We start from the raw sequence: 21,469 nt of genomic DNA on the forward strand, positions 1-21,469 counted from the left end.
TTACAGCCATAGAAATAATCCACTGTATTATCTATTATAGAATAAACATGGGCTAAGACAGAGGATATGATCTCGTCAATATGATAAATATTGAGTAAGAAAAAGGGAAAAAAAGGTAATGAGATGACAGTGCATGCAATTCCACTCCAAACAATACCTGTCCTTAAATCAGTTTTTGGTTTATACTAAATGATACACTCTAAGCAATGAAAGTCTGCATCTAAGTTTTGTCCACTGACATCCCCATGCCACAGTAATAAAATGCACAGGGTGAGATTAATCGTATCACAAATCATGATTTCTCTCAGTCAATTCTACAGCATTATACTGTATTTTCAGGTACTGATAAATATTGGTAGCATTAAAGTCCATTATGTATTGTATCTATTTACAGTACATAATTTCCTCACCCCTCACCAAATAGGATGGATCTTAGAAAATAATCCTATGTCTTATGCAATCCATTTTCCCTATCACTTTCAATTATTTGGACACAGGTATGTCTCTTCCCCTAAAAAAAAAAAAAAAAGAAGTACAAACCAGGTAGGTAAGTGATCTTCGCTAAAAATTAATCTGTATAATTTGCAGTTAAAAATTAAGACACTAAAGAAGTAAGATCAGTGACATTTTCAGAGATGCTGTCAACTAAGCTGTCCTTGTTCAAGCAGTTCCTTGTATATTTTCATCCGAATTGATGGTGTGGATAAAAGTTCTCTTATCTGGTTCACTTTGGTCAACAGGGGCAACAATTCTCTATGCAAAGCTTCCTTTACTAGAGCTGTTTCAGGGCTCTTCCCTAAAGGAAAAAAGAATAACAACACGTTTGTATACAATTAATATGATTCAAATATTATGGAACAAATTACCAAACATATGCCATTGTGTGGAACATACATAATTTTGCTTCAATGCATTTTTTTTTACTGTGAAGAGTAATGTTAATCAGAGAAAAATACAATTTTTGTGTGAAAATTATACTTTAAAATGAAGCATGATATGAGATTTAATATCCAGTTACATTCTGTTTGGCAATAGTAATTGTGGTTTATATTAAGATTTTAGTACTGATTGCTCTTCTTCTCCAACAAAACACTTTATTTAGTTGTGCTGAACAAAATCCATGGTACTGTTTCTTTGGCCATTCCTTTTGCTTCCAGGCGGTACACAAAGGAAAGCAACGGAGAAATAACTCTGTAGTCAAGAACACAAGAAAGATGACACTTGTTTTTTTGGGGGGGGAGTCACATCTCTCTGTCCATCTTGTCCTTTCCTCTCTTTGTCTTATCTTCTTTCCCAGAGTTCAGTAGTTTTTTTTATAATTATTTTCAGTAGCATTGGCATTTGTCTCTTGTAAAGCTCTGTGTTCTCAGTTCAGAAAGGATATCTGATAGCAAACCATAACCATCATTCCAGTGAGGACAATTCTGAAGAGTAGGGAGCAGAGACATGGATGTTGGTGGTACAGCCCTCCCTTTTTGGCCTCCGAAACAGTCATTTTCTAATGTCATTCTCGCTTTCTTTGCTATTTCCAATGGCCACCTCCTCAGTTTTCACTGGGGTCCCACAATCATTTTGTATGTTTTTGTTCTGAGTTTCTTCTAAATACTGCTGTACCGCCTTGAGGACTGCAGTCTCCACCAGCTTTTTGCTGAGGCTCAGCAATTCTGCATCATCTGGCTCTGCCCCCTTTTTGTCACCTGTACACCACAATAGACAAAAATCAGTAAACCTAAGCAGGGAAATCTGCATGCAAATATACACTTCTAGGGAAAAGCTCCTCAGACACGCAGGATATACATTCATCAGGGTGTTCTTGCTTTCTTTGGTTCCAAAGCCAAATCTCAGTGATCATATAAAGCAGAAATTGGAGCAAGGCAAGTATTTTCCTTGGAATCACTGCAATTCCGCAAATATTGTGAGATGTCAGTTTTCGTTCTGGTGAGGAATCTTTCCTCACCCACCTACTGCCCCTGGGTTCAAGCTACCCACTGCTCTCTACCCACAGATATTCAAGTTCCTGAAGCCGAACTCTTCCTTTTCTTCTCCCTTCTCCCTTTGTCCAACCAACATGCAATCATGGTCTTAGTACTGGGAAAAACATCTGAACAAGTAATGACTTGCTATTCTGTCACCTTCATAACACAGAGAGCGTTTAAATGCAAATAACATGCTAGATATCATCATCATCAACATGCTAGAAAGCCACTGAAAGATTGCAGTGCCTGTTTTGAATATAGCTTCCCATTGTTGCTATCACTCAAATTCTTTTGAAAAGTGCACATGAATCTATTTAAAGGGATGTATGGAAAACATGGTGCTGGCAATTTATTTTGTGGAGTAGCGGGGAGGGGTATTTGTTAAATGGTGGTAGCTCTGGGGACAGAACACAGACTGAGTGACATACTCTTATTGGTTAGCTGAAAGAGAAGTGCTAAGTCCTGATTAACTCATAGTATTCTTGGTTTTCTAAGGTTAGTAAAAATATATAGTACGTCAGTCTGAAACTGCTTTGCAAGGAACTAGGAAATGGAAATGCTGCCAGTGTGGAAGTGCTTTTTTTCTTTTTTAATGAAAATGTAATATGCCCTAGCTGCTTAATCATACACTTTTCTACCAAAGTGTAATTTATAAATATACAACTCTATTGAATGCAGTTGATTTATATTTTTCTATGAAACTAGTACTATTGCTAAGCTTTCAGTTTTTAAAAAGTAAAACTGCTTTTTTGCTCCTAATCAACTTACCGTAAATGCCGGCGTATAAGACGACTTCCGCGAGTGCTGAAATCGGCGCCAAAGACGGGGGTCGTCTTATACGCCGAGTCGTCTTATACGCCGGAAATACTGGTAGTTTCCAGCATATAAGATGACTTTCTAGGAATGCGGCCCGGCTATAAAGACGGGGGTCGTCTTATACGCCGGGTCGCCTTGCACGCTGGCATTTACGGTACTAATAATGGACTGAAAATGTCACTTGCATCTAGAAATAGTGAGCAGGGACAGGAACATTGATTCTTTTATTTTATTTGTTTGGTTTCTATAGTTGCCCATTTTAATAATGACATCTATGCCCCCCTTCTCTGTTCACCTAGCATTAACTTAGTTCAGGAGTTTTAAGAAGTAAATGGATGTCTTAACCACTCTGCCTGGTTAATGCACATTCAAGGAGGAAAATAAGGCTCCATATATTTGTTCCATTGTTCTGGCAAACTTTAAGAATAATTAAAGAATACTGGCAGGCCAAACACAGTGAGCCATGGTTTTCCTATCCCTACTTTAGCCATAGTTTTTGTCTTGGACCATAGTTTTCATATCCCTACTTTAGGTTATCCTTGAGCCATAGTTTTCATACCCTTACTTTAGGTTACTCAAATTTAGAACCTTTTAAATCCTTCATGAAAATGAGTAAACTCTGAAATATTCACCTGCTTTTAATCGTTTAAAAATAGAGAAATAGGGCACATTCTATTCTTCTTGCCCTGCATTAGAAAGATCTTTTAATCAAATGATACGAGAAACAGTGGAAAGTCTTGGAAGTTGTAATAATAGCTAGGAAACTTTCACTGAGTTGTTTTTATGACATTGCTTTTATGAATGGCCTTGAATGCTGTATAAATCATAAACAGACCAAACAATTCAAAGACTTCAGTCGAAGCAAGTTATTTTCCACCTTGAAGGAACTCTGTTCCTCTTCTGTTTTATCAAGTCATATTTAGCATTTCCAATACAGCTACAAGCTTTTATCTATTGTCTGTAAAAAAAAAAACCCCTTTCTAGCATTCATGGACACACTTATATAAAACACATGCCAAGGGGCTTCTTCCCCTCCTGGAGTCTGTGTAACAAATGTTCCATCTAATTGGGCAGTTTGTTTTCTAAGGTGACCAAACAGATGCCTACGGGAATCCCATAATCATAGCCTAATAAAGAAAGCTACCTCACTTTTTTTTCTTTTTCCTCACCCTAGATTCTGAAATAAAGCATAGAGTTATTGTTATTCTGTCAGCTCTCACATATATTAAGATATATTATCTGTGATTTGTTTGATCCTTTCTTTAAGCAATCAGGAACCATTGCAACATATTTTGACAAAACATACAGTATATTCACCACCGTTGCGTTCCATATATAATCACACAATATATTTTATTTCCAAACTCTTCAACCCAATGGGATTTAAATTATTCATGGTAACTTAAAGTGTACTAACTTCAGCGGGTCCTACTCTGATTAAGTTTTGATAATTGTTCATCGTTCTGCCTCTTGTCCTTTGGGATAAAAATCATGACCTTTCATGGGGCATCAATTCAGATACATAGAGTATTAATATTCCCTTAAGCATTGTGAAAGTTTTTTTAGTCTGTCATAGGACTTAGATCCTAATTATTCTTTTCTGAATCTATACCAACATGTCTAATATTCTCAAAAGTGTCTGAGTTAGGTTAGCCTTTCTTCTCTATTTTCCAATATTTATATGCAGAGGATTAAGTAACTTCCATAGGATAACACTTCATTCTGCAACTGAAGAAAGGAAAGAAGGTAGATAAGCTTTCAAGAGTGATAAACTTTATTAATTTATCTGCTCTTCTGATTAAAGTCAAGAAACAAAGAAAGCGCTGATGCCGGTGGGCCGTTCAGGGGCTGGGCGGCGCTACCACCGGCGGGATGCTCAGGGCGGTGCTAGAGCCAGTGGGACGCTCAGTGCACAATTCAGAACATGTGGAATAGCTTCCAAAATATCCCACTTAAAAGAGGAATCAACATAACAATGTGTCGTGCAAATGCTACACAATAGTTACATAATTAATTTAAATATCATGTATTTTTCATGCTACTATACTTTAAGTAGCTTGTGGAGTCTGTCGGCATTGAGCCCCTGGTTATCAGAGCCCAGATGAAATAGGTGGGATGTATCATCAGAATGGATGACCAATGATGAACCAGTTGCTCTACGGTGAACCAGAGTCTGGGAAGAGACCTTGAGGTTGGCTATGCAACTGCTACAAAGATGTTGTGAAAGAAACCCTGCATCATTGTGATATCCAACCAAGGGGACTAGAAGCTGCAAATGCTGCTGGAACCTGTTGGTCAGCCCTATGCTATGAAGTCTCCAAGACAGGCATTACCAAAAACTTATAGAAAACCATGAGCAGCATCACAAAATAATACCCATGATTAGTATAACTGTGCTTCCAGATTGGTATTGTAGAGCCACCTCCATGTCTACCAATGAAATGCCCAGTATGTCTTCCTCAAACCTGAAGACCTATCAGAACTATAAATGTATTTTTCATGCTACTGTACTTTAAGTAGCATATATTATAATATTAAATGGTTCTGTTGTCTTTTCCCCCTCATCTTCCTTTAACTTGTATTATACAAATTCTAGGCTTTATTTTAAAGCACATGTAATAAGCTTAGGATACTAATTTCTTTTGTGATGTAAGAAAACTAGTATCATAATAAGCTCCAGATTCCAGCTGATTTAAAGAAGACAGGATCACCCAATTCCAAATTGTGCTATGCTATTTCTGCCACTGAAAATCAACTTCCATTAGAAGTGGCAAATTGCATAGTTGCTATAATGTGGTATTCATGTTCAAATCAGCCAGGATTGTAAAGATGCAGAACTCTTCTTTCACATGCATCTTCTCTCGCACACATGCCTGGTGATAGGCCTGAACTGAGGATAAACATAATGGAGAATCAGCTCTTATAAAAAGTAAAGCTAGCCTCATGTCAAATTCAATCTGCTGATGGCATCATTCAATTTTCTTGGCAAAATTACAGAAGTTCTTTATTGTTATTTTCCTCTAGGATGTCTTTTAATTTCTCAAATTAGCCTTCAGCCCTGGAATTCCCATCCAAGTACTACCGGTAGTCAGAGCCAGTCCTGTTTAATCATCCAGAATCCACAAGCATTCCTTTGTCTCTTTATACTGTCTTTCTATTCATATTTCATCTTCCTATTAGCCTGTTAATGCTGGGGATATTTGTTCCTGCAAACTTGTCTTAAACCAGACACAATGGAAATATATTTGATTTTCTAACCTCTTGGCTTCTGCCTCCAGGAGGGTATCTGTGAAAATAAAGCAATTTGGCATTTTGACTTAAATAGCTCATCTATGCCATCAATAGTTTCACCTGCACACTCTTTATTTTGCTTCTTCTATGTTATCAACTGCAATTTTCAGTCTTGGGTTCCTGACTGAGATATGTCCACACTAATTTCCCAATACTGTATTGATCCAGTCCACAGGTCGGCAACCTGCGGCTCCGGAGCTGCATGCGGCTCTTTGAGCCTTCCCCTATGGCTCCCAGCCTCCTCTGCCTTTGCAGAGAGAGACAGAGACAGAGAGAGGCAATTGCGCTTCCCTGCTTCTCTCTCTCTCTCTCTCTCTCTCTCTCTCTCTCTCTGTGTGTTTTTGTGTGTGTGTATGTGTAAAAGAGAGTGCACTCACAGTGTTCTCCGAGGAGCTGAAAAGCTTATTGGGCGGGGCTCCTCCCTTTGCTGCGTCTCTGCAGGAAGCAGGAAGGGCAGGAGAGAGCTAGCTAGCCCAGCTAGGCTGACTCAGGAATTCTGGGAGTTGAAGTCCATGAGTCATAAAAGAGACGAGGTTGCCTACCCCTGAGCTTGTTGGACAACAGCTTGAAGCTTGCCAGGTGAGCAGCAGATAGGAGGGGGGGAGAAAGAGAGGGAGGGAGGGAGAGAGAGGGGGGGAAAGAGAAAAAGAAAGAGAGTGGGGGAAGAGGAATGGCAGACCAAGAGCAGATAGAGAGGGAGGGAGGGAGAGAGACTCACAGAGAGAGACCCTTTTGACATCTAAAATGAAGATAACACTGCATATATCCTTTTTTTACCTATGTGTGTATGTAATTTTATTCTCTTAAAGCATTCTCTTGGTGATCATTGTTTTAATAGTATGGATATTCCCAAGAGTCATATTTTTACTTTTATTTTTAATGTGTGTGTGTGTGTGTATACACACACACACACACACACACACACACACACCCCTATAATAAAGGTAAAAAAGGATATATGCAGTGTTATCTTCATTTTAGATATCAAAAGGGTTTTGCGACTCCCGGTGTTTTGTTTTTGGTGGGAAACGAGTCCAAGTGGCTCTTTGAGTGTTTTGGGTTGCCTACCCCTGATCTAGTCTACAAACTAATGTTATTGGGATGTGTAATTTCAAACTCTGGATTAAAGCTTATGCAACTAAGCATGCTTTTTCTTTCTGGCTGAGTACTTTCCTATATTTAAGATTTATTCTTCTGAATTGGGGGGGGGGAGCATCCATGTTGCCCTGCATTCTTAACCCAAAAAATATCTCAATATAACCAAACTCGTTGCCCTATTAGGTAAAAATTCAAAAATTTAGAAATAGATCTGCAAGCATATTTTGAAGAATAAATATTGTATTATAATTATGCCATATGGTCTACATGATAGCTTCCCTTTCCTATGTGGCAGATCAAACTTTATAAGAAACTTCATATTATATTATGATGTCAGAAACATGTAGTCACACTGATTCAGTTAAATTCAGAATTCATGAAAACCACTAACATTTCTCTTAAAATATTTCTGCCCCACCCCCTCCCAAAAAAACCCCAACCAAGACATTTGGAGAAAGAGTATACCAAAAAAATGTTTAGCAGTCAAAGAGATTAACAAAGTGCAGGTACTTTGAAAATTGGCACGTCAATAATTGTAGATTTTAAAAAATAACAATTTCCATAAAATAAGGAAGAAAGACTAATATTTGAAAATGGACCATAATGAAATGGACCAGATATTTGCATTTACCTAGTTATCATCTACATTTCTATATATCTTTCTCTGGCCAAACTTCACCAGAATCCTGATTTATTAGCCTTTCATTTCATTTGTTCCATGACTTTCTAGCATAATAACAATATTTCTTTGGGACACAATGTTTCATCCTACCTCTCTTACCTGATGTCAAGATTTTGCCAGTTATAATTAAAAGTTACTTAGAATCAGGAATTAAGCACTGAAGTAATTAAATCATAGGTCACAGCTAAAGTACAATAGTAATATTACTGGTCAGCTAATATGATATTCTTATAACAGTTTATTTGGAAATTCCACTGAATGGAAAGAGTATGTGTATATAGTAGCTACAGAGTTTATCATTAAGACTAACTATAGAAAAAACAGAAATGGAATGTAAAATAAAGCAAAAATGCAACATTAAAAGCGGTTTCCCTAAATATTCCCTATTAAAATTAAAATAAAGACATGACAGGTATCTCAATTAGTTTTCTGACAGGAAGTCTGACAACACACAATGTTTGAATGTTGCTATATAAACTATTCTAAAACATGCAATTAAAATGAACATTCCATTGAAACGATTATTATAAAATAAGTTAATAAAATTTATCTGTGGCAGTGCCTTTTCTGTAATCTGAATAAAACTAAAATCATGCCTTGCACCTACTCAGAGAAGACTCTCTTTGAAGAGGTGCAGTGCATTACAACAAAAATACTAGAGAATCTTTTCCCTATTTTTAAGTACAACAGTAACAAATCATCTGTCTTTTTGGTCCTCCATGTCTGTTACATTTTGCTAGTAAGTACTGCCTTCAATTGAAATCAGATTTAGCATGTCAACACTGCCCTATCGGATAGGGTACATCTGATAAGTTAAACAAATACACACCCTAATGTTAAGTCATATTTCACTGTATGTACTAACAGAATAATCATCCATAATTCAGAGTTACAGATATAAAATTTGTTTCCCTGCCTAAGAAATTTAATACAGTTTTATATATATAAACATACAGATACATATTCAGTTTCTACTTATCTGCATTCCTTTGAACCATAATCTATAATTTAAAGTGTAGGTGAAAACGACTCACGCCCCCAATGCATATAGGAGGATCTTTTTTTTTCTTAGCAGTAAACTACATTCTGAAATAGCTGCACCCAGTATTGGCATTGCACAAAACAATCAGACTTACTGATTTTTTTCTCCTCTCTTCCAAAAGGATAACAGCACAGCTGGCCCATGATATTTACTGTTTTCTTTTCTTCCTTGTTCTCTCAGTGTGCACCACCCCAAACTGTAAACTGGATGTTGCTCTTGATTCTGAAGGCAAACTGTTCATTCTACTCAGAGGAACACAAAAAGGCACACACACATACTGAGGGGAGGGAAAGAGAAAGCAGCGAGTTCTCTGCTGTAAAGAATGAGAAAGGCTCCACCTCTTTGTCTTCGGCACTGATAGGTGTAGAGAAGAGAAAGTATTCCTACCATCTGGAGGGGTTTACAGTGACACTATTTTACACATACACACACACACACACACACACACACACACACACACACACACACGGATGCTTCACACATTTCACCATTTCTTTGCACAGGGATTTAGAATGTCAAAATAAAGTACTTTGTCACCATCAAGGATTGGCTATATATTAATAGCTAGTTTGCAAATATTTTTTAAATCTTAAGAGTTGGGACAATGTTACAGGCAGAGTTTTCTTCTCAGATTTTTTTTTCTCTTGTCCTTCCTATGCCTCAAAAGCTGTACTACTTGCAGAAATATAAGAGATGCAATATTTTCCATCACTTTATCTCAATTTTAAAACAACAACAATCCTACATCACCTAAAACTTATGAAGATGCAGGATTGCAACCAAAGACGGATGACATCTTTATTTAAAGTATATACCTTTCCCCCCAATTATTAAGGTTGGGGACAATACAGTGGCACCTCAGTACTTGTTCTTTATTGGTTCCGGGAGGTGGGATGAGTATTAAAAAGGATGAGTACCAAACAAACCATGTGACCTTTTGTTTCGACCGGGAAGGACCTCCTATCTATCCTTTTTCCTATCTCAGTGACCTTCCCAGCACGGCCAACTTCCTGTCCGCCCCTCTGCGGCTTCCTTTTGCAGCCATCTTCCCAGCAAGGCCATCTTCCTGTCCACCCCTGTGGCTGTCCCCCACTTCCTTTTGCAGCATGTCAAATACCAAACAAACAATGAGTACTGGGACAACATTTTCACATCCAAATGCACTAAGTACCAAATTCCACGAGTTTTGAAGCAATTGAGTACCAAAGTACCACTGTATTAAATCTTCCTCTAAACTTCAACTAATACTGCATTGTTGATAATGCTTGGTTCTGCTTATGTGATTAATTATAGACAAAAAAAACATTAAAAGTGAGAAAATGTCTAACAGGAGATGGGATGTGCCCTGAAGTAGTGCTTTATAGGCAGAAGCAGCCACCAACACTGAAATAATGAGGGCAAAAGTTGAAAAGCCACTATTGTCTGATCTTGTCCTAGCAGAACTTCAGTCATTCTGAAAATTGTTTTGATGATTTTATTTGGGGGAGGGACTGGCTGATCTCAACATATGGGACTCTCGAGTCTGTACCACAACCATTGCTTAGTTTTCACCACATGCCGTGCTGACTGAGTCTAATTTAACTTTGCAGCCCCAAATTCCAACAAAAGCAATAACTTCCCATCACTATCAGAACAATAATTAATATTTCACTGCAATCTTACAAAGAGCCGGCATATTCATACTCCACTCAGTATCAAGGATGCAACAGTATTAAGTGTCTGGGGGTACAGATAACTAACAATCTGAATTGGTCTCTCCACACATCATCCTTAGTGAAGCGTGCAAACCAGCATCTGCATTTCCTGCGTCGGATGAGGAGAGCACATCTCTCTCCTTCTGTCCTGGCCACTTTTTACAAAGGCACAATTGAGAGCATTTTAACAAACTGCATCACTGTCTGGTTTGGTGGCAGCAGTGCCTCAGATAGAAAGTCCATACAGAGAACGATAAGGACAGCCAAGAAGATCATAGGAAGCTCGCTCCCTGGTATTCAGGCTGCTTCTTCTAAGCGCTCTGTGCTTAGAACTCAAAGCATTGTTAGAGACCCCACACACCCACTGTAAGGTCTGTTTCTGTTGCTCCCCTCTGGGAGGAGGTTTCGAAGTATTTCTAGCAGGACTACCCGATTCTGTAATAGCTATGCCATCCCTCTGGTAAACTTGCAAGATTCGTTTCTCTCACCATACACATGTATACGTTAACCCAAACTAAACTGTTGTTTCTCTGTGTCATATAAAATATGTGGGTATATGCATAATTCTGTATTTATTTATTTATTTTTGTCATATTTATGTAGTGTATATTGGAGGTGGTGACCCTTTGAGAGCTGTATGCAACGAAATTTCATTTTAATGTATGGCAATTAGAATACATTCAAAAGTTATTATTCTATTCTAAAAAAACCCTCTAGCATTCCCCTTATGAATTACATTAAAACAATTGTAAGGTAATTGCTAAAGTCATAATCCAATGGGCATAATGTGATGGTACAACTGATACTTGGTTCTCTTAATCTTTAACAGTGAAGGAAATTCGAAGAAAAAAAATAACTGCTTACAAGATAACAGGTATGTAATAAACCTCTAACCTATTCTTTCTGTGTCTTTACCAACCACTATCCACTTACTAGAAGAATTTCTTCTTTGCAGTATCATCCACAAACAAAAACAGAGGAGTATTATTTTTAAATGTTGAATCACAACTGTTCTTTAAAACAATGTGAACAGAACACCCTGTCCTGAGAACACTGAGAACTGTTCCAAGATCATTTGGTATCTTATCAGGGACAGAAGTCAGAAGGTTCTTTCATAAAAAATACTAGTGTGATACTTTTCAGGCAAATATTATATGGTACTTATAAATTATTCTGATATTGCAAGATGGACTATAAAACTCTATCATGCATATGAACAGCTTCATCTACATTTTGTAATAAAGCCTGCTTAAGCAAAAACTGTCAGCCTGTCAAATCACATGTGGAAAAAAAAAGCACATGACCCATATTCTAAAGAACAAATGAATTAAACATGACTACTTAACACACATCTACAGGGCATAAGTAAAAGCCTGTCATTAAAGCAAAAGAAAATACGTCTGGTGGGAACTACTTACATTTTACTCTTTTTCAGGGGACTAAGGCCCTATTTATTTAAAAAGGAAACTAACTCGGAAAAACGCTAGAAGTGTATTTTTTTGTTTCATTTTAAAACTGTGTAGTGAAGATAAGTATTAACAAATAGCTGATTTCTAAGGATATCAAATGAGATATGTCCAAATAATTTCAGCATGAAGAAAAATATGGGTTTAAAATTCTCACACTGAATTTAATAAAACTTTACTATGAACTTTGTCAGTGCTGCAAAATGATGGAATATACAATCAGGTTTCGATAAATCTGCTCATTTTAATTTCACTTTAATACAACATTGTATTCTATAGTTACCCTTCTATATCTATATTTATTTACAATTTAAAAAAAAATCTGCATAAAAATTCATAAGCATACCTTTTCTCAAATGCATACTTCCTGAATAAAATGATAGTTTGTCCATCATCTTTCAAAATATACCATTTTGTATATTTTTTTGTAAAGTACACAGATTTATACTCAGTTTTGATTGAAGAACAGCATCACAGAACTCAGAAAGATGCAAAAACATATAAATGCATTTCTGCATACAAATTTATTGAAGAAATACTATTTAGAAATGTTATGCTTTATTTTATTTTTTAATTATTATTTTATTATTGATTTTTTTACAATAACAATCCCTAGTGCTTAGCAAACAGCGTGTTGTCTGGGTTCATATATTTAAAAACAATAATAATTAATTTCTATAATTAATCAATATGTTAGTCAATGATATATTTCCTTGATCTTCTCCCAGTAATATTCTCATTTTGTCTGCATTAAACAAATATAATTCTTAATATTTTCAATACATACAAGGTTGACTATAAACATTTTTCTAGTAATTGTACAACTAACAGTAACATCAACATCAATATAACATCTTTTTTTAATCAGCTTATATTTCAATTGTATTTATGAAAATCATCTTATTAAATCATTATGTGTCCTGTTTTCAAGATTCTTTTAAGCTTAATTTCCCTACTGTATTCAAGCCACTCTTATCAGTCACAATTTTCTCAAAATTAATTATTTTTAAATATCCAAACTTTTCATTCACATACACCATCCCAATATTTTTACATTTCATGTATTATAAAAAGTATTATACTATTTATATATCTTATCCCTCTTACTATAGGGCCCCTTTATATCTAAGCTTTATCTATTCTTTTAACTGTATTCAAACAAGTGTTTAATCATATAGTACTCCATCTGATAAGTTGGATCAAGTCACTTAAATCTGACTCTAGCCTTCTTCTTTTGCCAGGTTGCTTTCCAATTCAGTATGTTCAGTTTGCCAGGGGATTTTTCCTGTATTTTTGTAGATGTTGTTGTCTCCCAAACTTTAATGATTTTCCTGACAGGTCTTTAATCCATTTTGTTAGATCTTTTTTCTTGTCCTCAAGTTTGTTTTGAAGTCCTGGAAGATAAACATCTTTTTTATTTCCTTTGTTGTAGTAAAATCTTGCAGTTTTCTTTTGTTTGAATTAAGTTGTAGTTCTCTTCATTTGTAGCTTCCATATTTAAATCACTTTCCTCTGGTTTGCGTTCTATTATCTGATTTGTTTGTTCGTTCTTTATCACCATTTTCTGAGGTTTTTTAATTGCAAGTTTAAGTTATAGATATGTTCCTTTATGTCATCAAAGTTGTTTTTAATCTCCTCATGATTTGAAACAATTATCATTTGAATCTGTCGCAGCATTGCATATATTTTCTCCTGAAATGTGTTTGCTTTGTCTTGAGTCATTACTCCTGCAGATCTCTGATGTTCCAAGCTGAGGTCTTCAGGAGGGAATATTAGGTGTGGTTTCCTGTCACTTTTAGATAGATGTACAACATCCATTTTGTCTCCCCCCTCCAGATAGTTTTTCACCGGTACCATAGTCTCTTTGATTAGCTTTGTCAAACCAGCCACTTAAAATCCAAACAACCGAAACTTATGTAGTTCTTATCTTTATATATGGTTTTTTTTAGTCCAATACATTTGCAATTATCAAAGCACCACTGAAAGCAGTATTTTATAACAATTCTTCTATTCAGGTGTCTTACAATTATTAGCCAGCCAAGATTTCAGTCCAGAATGTTTAGCCACCTAAAAGCTTTCCAGTAACTTCTCCCCTAGAAGATTAGACAAAAGTCAGGTTTTTCTTTTTCTGCAGATAGTTTTTAAACAAATATAGTTTTCACTCTGTAGTATATTTTCTTTCCTTTGTTCTCAGCTGTTTTCTGTTTATTTAGAAGTCACTGAAGTTCAACGGAACAAATTATTCTCTATTTCTGGGCGTTTTGCCAATTTCAAATCAATGCAGCTATAGTTTTATGCTCTAATTCTCCACTAGATGCAGGAGCTATTCATTTTCCAACTTTTAAAGTGAAAATTATTTTCTTATAATTTCATCAATATTGTTTCAGATGTGAAATTTTAACAGTTTTCATGGTTTTCAGATTTATCCAGACTGTAATATTATTCACCTCATTTCACTATATTTCTGTTCCCCATAAAAATTTAATCCACCGCTTCCGTCTATGGGAGGGTGGGAGTGTAGTCCCCTCCTCATTTTCAGAGGACTTTTTTGCTTCTTGGGGATGTTTTCCAGAGAATCAAATACAAAATAGGAGAGAGAAGATTGAATTTCTCACCCAGTTCCAAGCACACTGTTCACCGTTGTTCTGGTTAGTGTCCTTGGACTTCAGCTGCTGGTAGCTTGGGCTGATCACCAAGGTATGGCCAACTGTCAGGTTTTGGAAAGCTTCCCCTGGATCGAGTGGATCGGCCGCCATCATTCCGCAATCATCAGGTGCCCCTCCTTCTTCATCGCTTCTCCGGGGTGACTTTAGACCCATTTTAGGGTCCCAGGCAGGGTAAAACCAGCCAAGGTGTGCAGAGCTCTGCGATCCCACGGCCGCATCGCTACGATGCAAGACTGGAAGTCGTAGGAATGTTATGCTTTAAAAGACCAGCCAAACAAATTTCTCCCCATCCCCATTAACACATCACATAGGTTTCCTAAACTCACTGAGCAAGTTTAAGCAAGACATTCTGTCTCCAATTCAGTCCCCAATTTGCATTATGAAGATAAGCTGTGGCTCCCACAATGCTCTAAAAGCCCTTCTGAACAGCATCCTTGAAATCATTTTAATGTAGTAGTTTCTTTTTGTTTTAAGTTTATTTGTTCTTGTTCTTAAATAGATATCAATCATAAAATAAAATTAAAATTTATGGCTATCTTTTCTGTTATCATCTTCCTTACTTTTGTACTGCAGATTTAGCAAAGGAAGGGCCAAGTGAAAAAAAAACTCATTCTATATGTAAATAGTTGAATGCTAATTCACTCTCAGAAAACAAACAAACAAATAAAGAAGAAGATGAAAGTTTAGAGCCAGAAAGATGAGGGAACCAAGATACTTTGTTGTTGTTGTTCAGATTCATATGGAATGTGAAGACCATTGTGGTTACACTATTCTGGACCTAAACTAGCTGCTATGAACATTAACATTTTTTTACAGTTCTGTGATTTTCTACATTAACCAAGATTTCGTTGCTTTATAGATACCACTGATTCTCACAAAGTGCACAAAACCTATTAAGAGTTCAAATTTCCTGTTAGGAATGTTCATTTCCTTATGTATTTAGTTCATGAAAACTATAGAGACATTTTAAAAAAGAAATCATCCATTTGTATAGTATTTTTACATGAACACAAATGTACATCACCAATTCTTTAACAAAAAAAAGATAGATCTGAAATTTCAAAAAATGCTTTAATCTTCATACATGAATATGTTTGTATATCCCCACATAGAGGAAAAGAATGACCTCCTTTTTTTCACCCCATTAAATTATTAGTTGCTAAACAATAATTTTCTTAATAAACCAAGATGGGTGACTTCATGCTATAACCTGAGCCATATTCCATAGCTTATATATCACAGTGATTTTGTTCAGATACTTTATTAAGATAAACCCAAACAACATATGATGCTAACAGTATAAGATATCAATCCAATGGAGAACTCTCTTTTATAGTCTTCTGTTAATTATGGTAATTAGGATCAGAATTTCCACTGATAGGTGATGTGGACCTAACATAGAAATGTGGACCTAGCAGTAGCAGTCTTGGAAGTCCTTATTACTATCATTAAATGAGGTATGTGGGTTATTAACAGAACCTCTTCACAACTTTCTGTTGACTTCCAATAACCAAAGTCAATGTGGTAGCCAGCAGGAAGTTGCAAGTCTCTGGTGATTTGCAAACAGGCTGGTAGACAGGTAACTGGCTGCTACATGGGTGCACAGGGATGTGTGAGGGGCAGGGGGGCACAAGCACAGCAGGGCTTGGGATGGCTGCTGCAGGTTGCAAGAGGTATGCAAGGGTGCACAAGGGATGGGGAATGCCATAAGTATCACAGGGCTTGAAGTTGCTGTTGCAGGGTGCAAATGGGATGAGTACAGCAGGAGCACAGTGGCGCCTGGGTGGCTGCTGCTAGATGTGGGGAACTTACCAGAACAATTTTCGACTTTCCTTACTGGCCTCCCCATTGACTTTGCTTGTGGGAAGCTGGTAGGGAAGGCTGCAAATAGGAGTCATGTGACTGTGGAATGCTGTAAACATTGTTAAATGCAAATGGTTGCCAAGTGCTCAGATTATGATCATGTGACTGGCCAGTTGCTGGGACAATTGGAACTTCAAAGACCAGTCATAGGTACTACTCATTTAGCACCATTGTAACTTTGAATGGTTGCTAAAGGACTGGTAATGAATTGAGGACTAGCTATATATTTCAACATGGAAGGCATATCTATAAGACAAAGATTTAAAAATTCCATTAAAAAGATTACAATATATTTATTTCAGATTCAGAACTGGAGTTCCTTGACTTCCTTAAGAGTAGATTTAGTCTTGGGAACTCTTCAGACAGCAGAAGGCCATCGTGAAGATTTCTTTGTAAAAAGTTCAGTTTTTATGAAATTACTTGGTATTCCTGAAAAACTCCTTTGCCTCCTTTGCACAATGCACAAAGAACTATATGATAGTAAAAGTCACAATGCCTGAATTGTACCAAATGCCAAATCGTCAATATAGGGCTCTATCCAGGAGTGTTTACAGGGTTAACAGCATTAAAGCAGCAGGCAAAACTGACACCTGAAGCCTTGCCTCTATTACCATGGGGTGGGGGGGAGCAATTAGATTACTCCAACAGTGTCCACCATTTTGAACCAGCTAACACTGCCAGTGGATATCCCAAATGGTACTATGTTCTATAACAAAGAATTTGATTCCTTGAACTATAAAGCAGATTTATTTATTTATTTGTATCCCATCTTTATTATTATTTTTAGAATTAACTCAAGACAGTGAACACATCCAACACACCATTCTTCTCCTATTTTCCCAGTAACAACCCTGTAAGGTGGGCTAAGAGTGACTTGCTCAAGGTCATGGCTAAAGCGAGACTAAAACTCACAGTCTCTTGCTTTCTAGCCTGGTTGCTCTAACCACTAGATAAAACTGGCTCTGAGATCTTAAAACAATACTTTAATGTCCATTTAAAAAATCAGGCTAAAGAAATCCGTCTTATTTGAAAACTCCTTCTGCCCTTTCTGATAGAAGTAAATTAAACCTCCTTATTATGGTTTCTCAACAATGTAAACTGTCTTTCTCAAAGAGTTTAACTGTATCGAATAATATATTTTGGAGATTAATCCTCTAAAAAGCAGAAAGAGGCCCCAAATCTTCTCATTTTTCACTGTAGGATGGCATTTTCTAATATTAACGTTTGTTCCAAATAAAAGCAATTCAACCCAGCAAACTATGACCAATAAATCTATTTATAACTCTTTATAGGTTCCTCAACAATAACACAGCAATCCTAAAATATTTTCAGAATTGGGCCAGAGTGCTTGAACAAATCAAAACAGATATTTTTAGAGCATTAGCTCACAGCTTGAATGATATACCAATGCTGCTAAAACAAAATCTTTTATGGAGACATTAGCTAAAGCAGGCAAACTTCAAAGAAAGCTTTATCTTAATACTTTGAGATAAGATCATTCCACGGTGGCACATCATCATTAATCTTTTGTAAGTTTTAACCAAATACCCTAACATGTTTTAATAGATTAGCCTTGTTGCCATTTATTTATTCTGAAAATTAAGCTTTTAATTCCTCCATCATTCAGTTCTTCCCATTTTCAAACTACAGTATTGAATATACAAACCCATGATTTACAAGACATTATTATTTTAAATAAAAGATACGATATTTGAATGAATAATCTGTTCCCTGTAAATGGAGTTTTAAATTAAGTATTTACTTTATATTAAAAATCAAAGGGGAAAACATCTAATCAAATGAAAATTAAATTATTTGCTGACTCTGAAGTATACTGCTAAAATTATGGTTTTTTCAAGTTGTATTACTACATCAATATAAAACTGATACAAAACACTGAATAATAAATTATTTCACTGTTTAGTAACATCTTAGGGTTTGAATTATTATAGAGCCAATAAATTTGCAAGATGTAGTTAATATTACCAATTATCTCAAAGCACAGCTAAAACTAATTAATTAGTTATTGCCTACAGTCCTTTCTATCACTAAATTCATGATATGCATCATATTATTTGATAAGTATGCCTGCTGTGCATATAGATAAAATTGGACTTCTTAACATCTAATTTCTTAACATAAATATTTTTATTTTTAATTTCAGATAATTATGAGACCACTGCATAAAACATTTGGTTTTGTGTTCTTTTGCATTTTTTTCAAAACCTTACTGCAATCTTCTGGTTTACAAATCAATATAAAAGACCTTTGATCTAAAATGTATTAGCAGTTGCTAGTTACACAATTACAGTATACATATTGGACCTAAAGAGATCCCAAGATTCAGTATTGTAATTTAAACATTCTAGTAAAAAGAAGACCCTTATACTGCAAATTCCGCTTTTGGTTATTCTCAACCTCAGGTTTTTTCAACCATATTAAAATGTTGATTACTTGAGGAACCACCACATGTCTCCCATAACATCTGCCCAGTCAATTCAATTCTGCATTCTTTTATATGTTTTAGTTTGCACAGATGGCTTATCATAGGAGGTACATTTGTTTTTTGGTTAAAAATCTGAGATTGACCTTTATGTGGATGGGCTTATATGTGAGTATACTGTATACATGATATATGGTTACTTTAGAGAAGTTTTGTCATATGTCTTCACAGATAAGCCCATCCATGAATAAAATGAACCCAATTTCAGGGGTGTATTTTGCCACCTAAAATTCTTGGCTTTTCTGCAAGTTTACATAGTGCACAAGACCTGAAATGTAGAGAAATGCAAGTTGTTGTTTTTTTAAGAAATAGTTGTATGATTAGTCACAGGTACAGAGTGGTTTATATTAGTAGGAAGAAATAGCTTTGAAAACAAAAGCTATGGCTATTTTCCTGTAAACCTTTTTTCCTATCATGGATGAAATAAAATTGTAGTCTTACAGGAGTACTGAGTAACCACAAAGAATTAACAGCCAAATACTTGTAAATGGAATTTCATCTCCCAAATATTCCATGAAGCAGCAAACAAGACAAGATTGTCCCCTAAACATAAAGCCTCTAATAAAAGAAGGTACCACAAAATAATAGAAAGTCAAGAATCACATTAACAAAAATCAGTCCAAAAATTCTAGAAAATAGGGAACACAAAGGAAATGTAAACATGGACTTTCCTTTTAGTCTGCTTTTTTTAAAAAAATTAAATATTATTAAACCCTAAATACCCATAAAATATACTGAATTGGCATTTTTAAATGATAACAGCTGCTAGGATTCTCTGTGTCTCTCATTAGAAATTGTGAACAATTTCTTTTGTTGAAGAATGGCAAGTTATGGAAGTTTTTCTCAATGTCAAACTTGATACATGAGAAACATATCTGATATAGCAGTAATGGCAAACCTTTTAGAGACCGAGTGCTCAAACCGCAACCCAAAATCCACTTATTTATCGCAAAGTGCCAGGACCGCATCAGCATTGTGGTGCCCTCTGGGGGGTAGGAGGCGCCTCTGAGTGCCACCTCTGGCATGCAAAAACTGGGGGTGCAAAAATGGACCACCATGCTACAAGGCGCAAAAACGGCTGCTGCGGTACCGCAGGGTACAGATACAAGGCGCTGCACCACCCAAGAATGGGGAAGGGCTAGTGAGTAGGCACTAGCCCCACCCCATTTGCATTGCGTGCATGCTTGTGGCCCCATGTGCGCATGCACACATGTAAAATACTTCCCTCTCCCTTTTCTTCCAGTCCACCAATCGACAATGGTTGGTGACCTCTCCTTTACCACCTCTACTCGAGCTTGCTAGTCGGCCGCTTCACCTCCTTTGTGCTGGGCGGGACACCTGCTCCGGGCGGCAGTGATGGCCTGATAGGCCTGCTGCTGGTGGCGGTGGCATGCGTGCCAACAGAGAGGGCTCTGAGTGCCATCTTTGGCACTCATGCCATAGGTTCGCCGCCACTGTGATATAGAGTCCAAACAGAAAACTATTTAATAATAATAATAACAACTTTATTGTCACTTTGAAAGTACACCAATCGGCATACATCAAAATGAAATTTCGTTGCATACAGCTCTCAAAGGATCACCACATTCATACCACATTCAAAATTTTGGTTATCCTTAACATAAGGCTAGTAAGACTTAATTACATTATGGTTTGCTAAATTTGCCAAATTTCCTATACATAAATTACAGCAATTTCTTAAGACTATTGTTGTTGTTGTTAATTACGAAGTCGTGTCCGACCCATCCCGACCCCATGGACAACATTCCTCCAGGTCTTCCTGTCCTCTACCATCTTCTGGAGTCCATTTAAATTCACACCTACTGCTTCAGTGACTCCATCCAGCCATACTATCAATGCTGCTAACATCAGATGTTTTTGCTTTGACAACAGTTGGAGATGCAACCATTTTCTTCTTATGTTTTACTTTTAGAGTTAGAGTTAGATGATGCTGGAGGGAAGAATGTGCATGAGAGTTCAGCTAGACATAACAATACTCGACCTAGTGTGTGACCCTCTTATTGAAATAAGAGATGATAAGAATTGGCGGGCTGGAGATCTGGAGGGAAAGCCTGCATTTCAAACTAATTGGAGAATGTGATTTATGACTGTTAATTGAGGAGGGAATTATGTTTTGATACTATATGCTCAGGGGAGGGGAATCCAGTTTTTGGCTTCAACTATGTTAGTGCCGATGCTATGCTTTTCAAATAAAGATTGTTTAAGGTAAATAATGCCTTGAAGTTCTTTGAAGAGTTTCATCTGTCGGAACCATGACAGTTACAGTTAACAGTTATTAATTACTGCATAATCCAATGTTAATATTGACTTTAGTATTAACTAAACTTTCAATGGGGCATGATAGCTCAACA

At 36.5% G+C, this 21,469-nt stretch overlaps 1 protein-coding gene across 8 annotated transcripts in view; it reads right to left on the reverse strand.

The window, feature by feature from the left end:
* Positions 1-506: 506 nt before the first annotated feature.
* The window catches only part of AKAP7 (A-kinase anchoring protein 7), a 70,108-nt gene continuing 49,145 nt past the window's right edge, over positions 507-21,469 (reverse strand). For 2 of the 8 annotated variants that reach the window (XM_039324272.1, XM_039324319.1), the window contains exons 8-9: positions 14,681-14,964; positions 11,454-14,158 (exon numbers count right to left, since the gene is read on the reverse strand). In XM_039324272.1, coding sequence (XP_039180206.1) covers positions 14,111-14,158; positions 14,681-14,964 — 332 coding nt within the window. In that variant the 3' untranslated portion in view covers positions 11,454-14,110. Of the gene's footprint in view, positions 797-913; positions 1,698-6,050; positions 6,079-8,999; positions 9,318-11,453; positions 14,159-14,680; positions 14,965-21,469 lie in introns of those variants that run through there. The other 6 variants (XM_039324281.1, XM_039324305.1, XM_039324325.1 and 3 more) reach the window with 6 other exon arrangements.

This window comes from Crotalus tigris, unplaced genomic scaffold, assembly GCF_016545835.1.
Source record: "Crotalus tigris isolate CLP2741 ecotype Arizona unplaced genomic scaffold, ASM1654583v1 scf7180000017611.44802233496:7321179, whole genome shotgun sequence".
Classification (NCBI taxonomy): domain Eukaryota; kingdom Metazoa; phylum Chordata; class Lepidosauria; order Squamata; family Viperidae; genus Crotalus; species Crotalus tigris.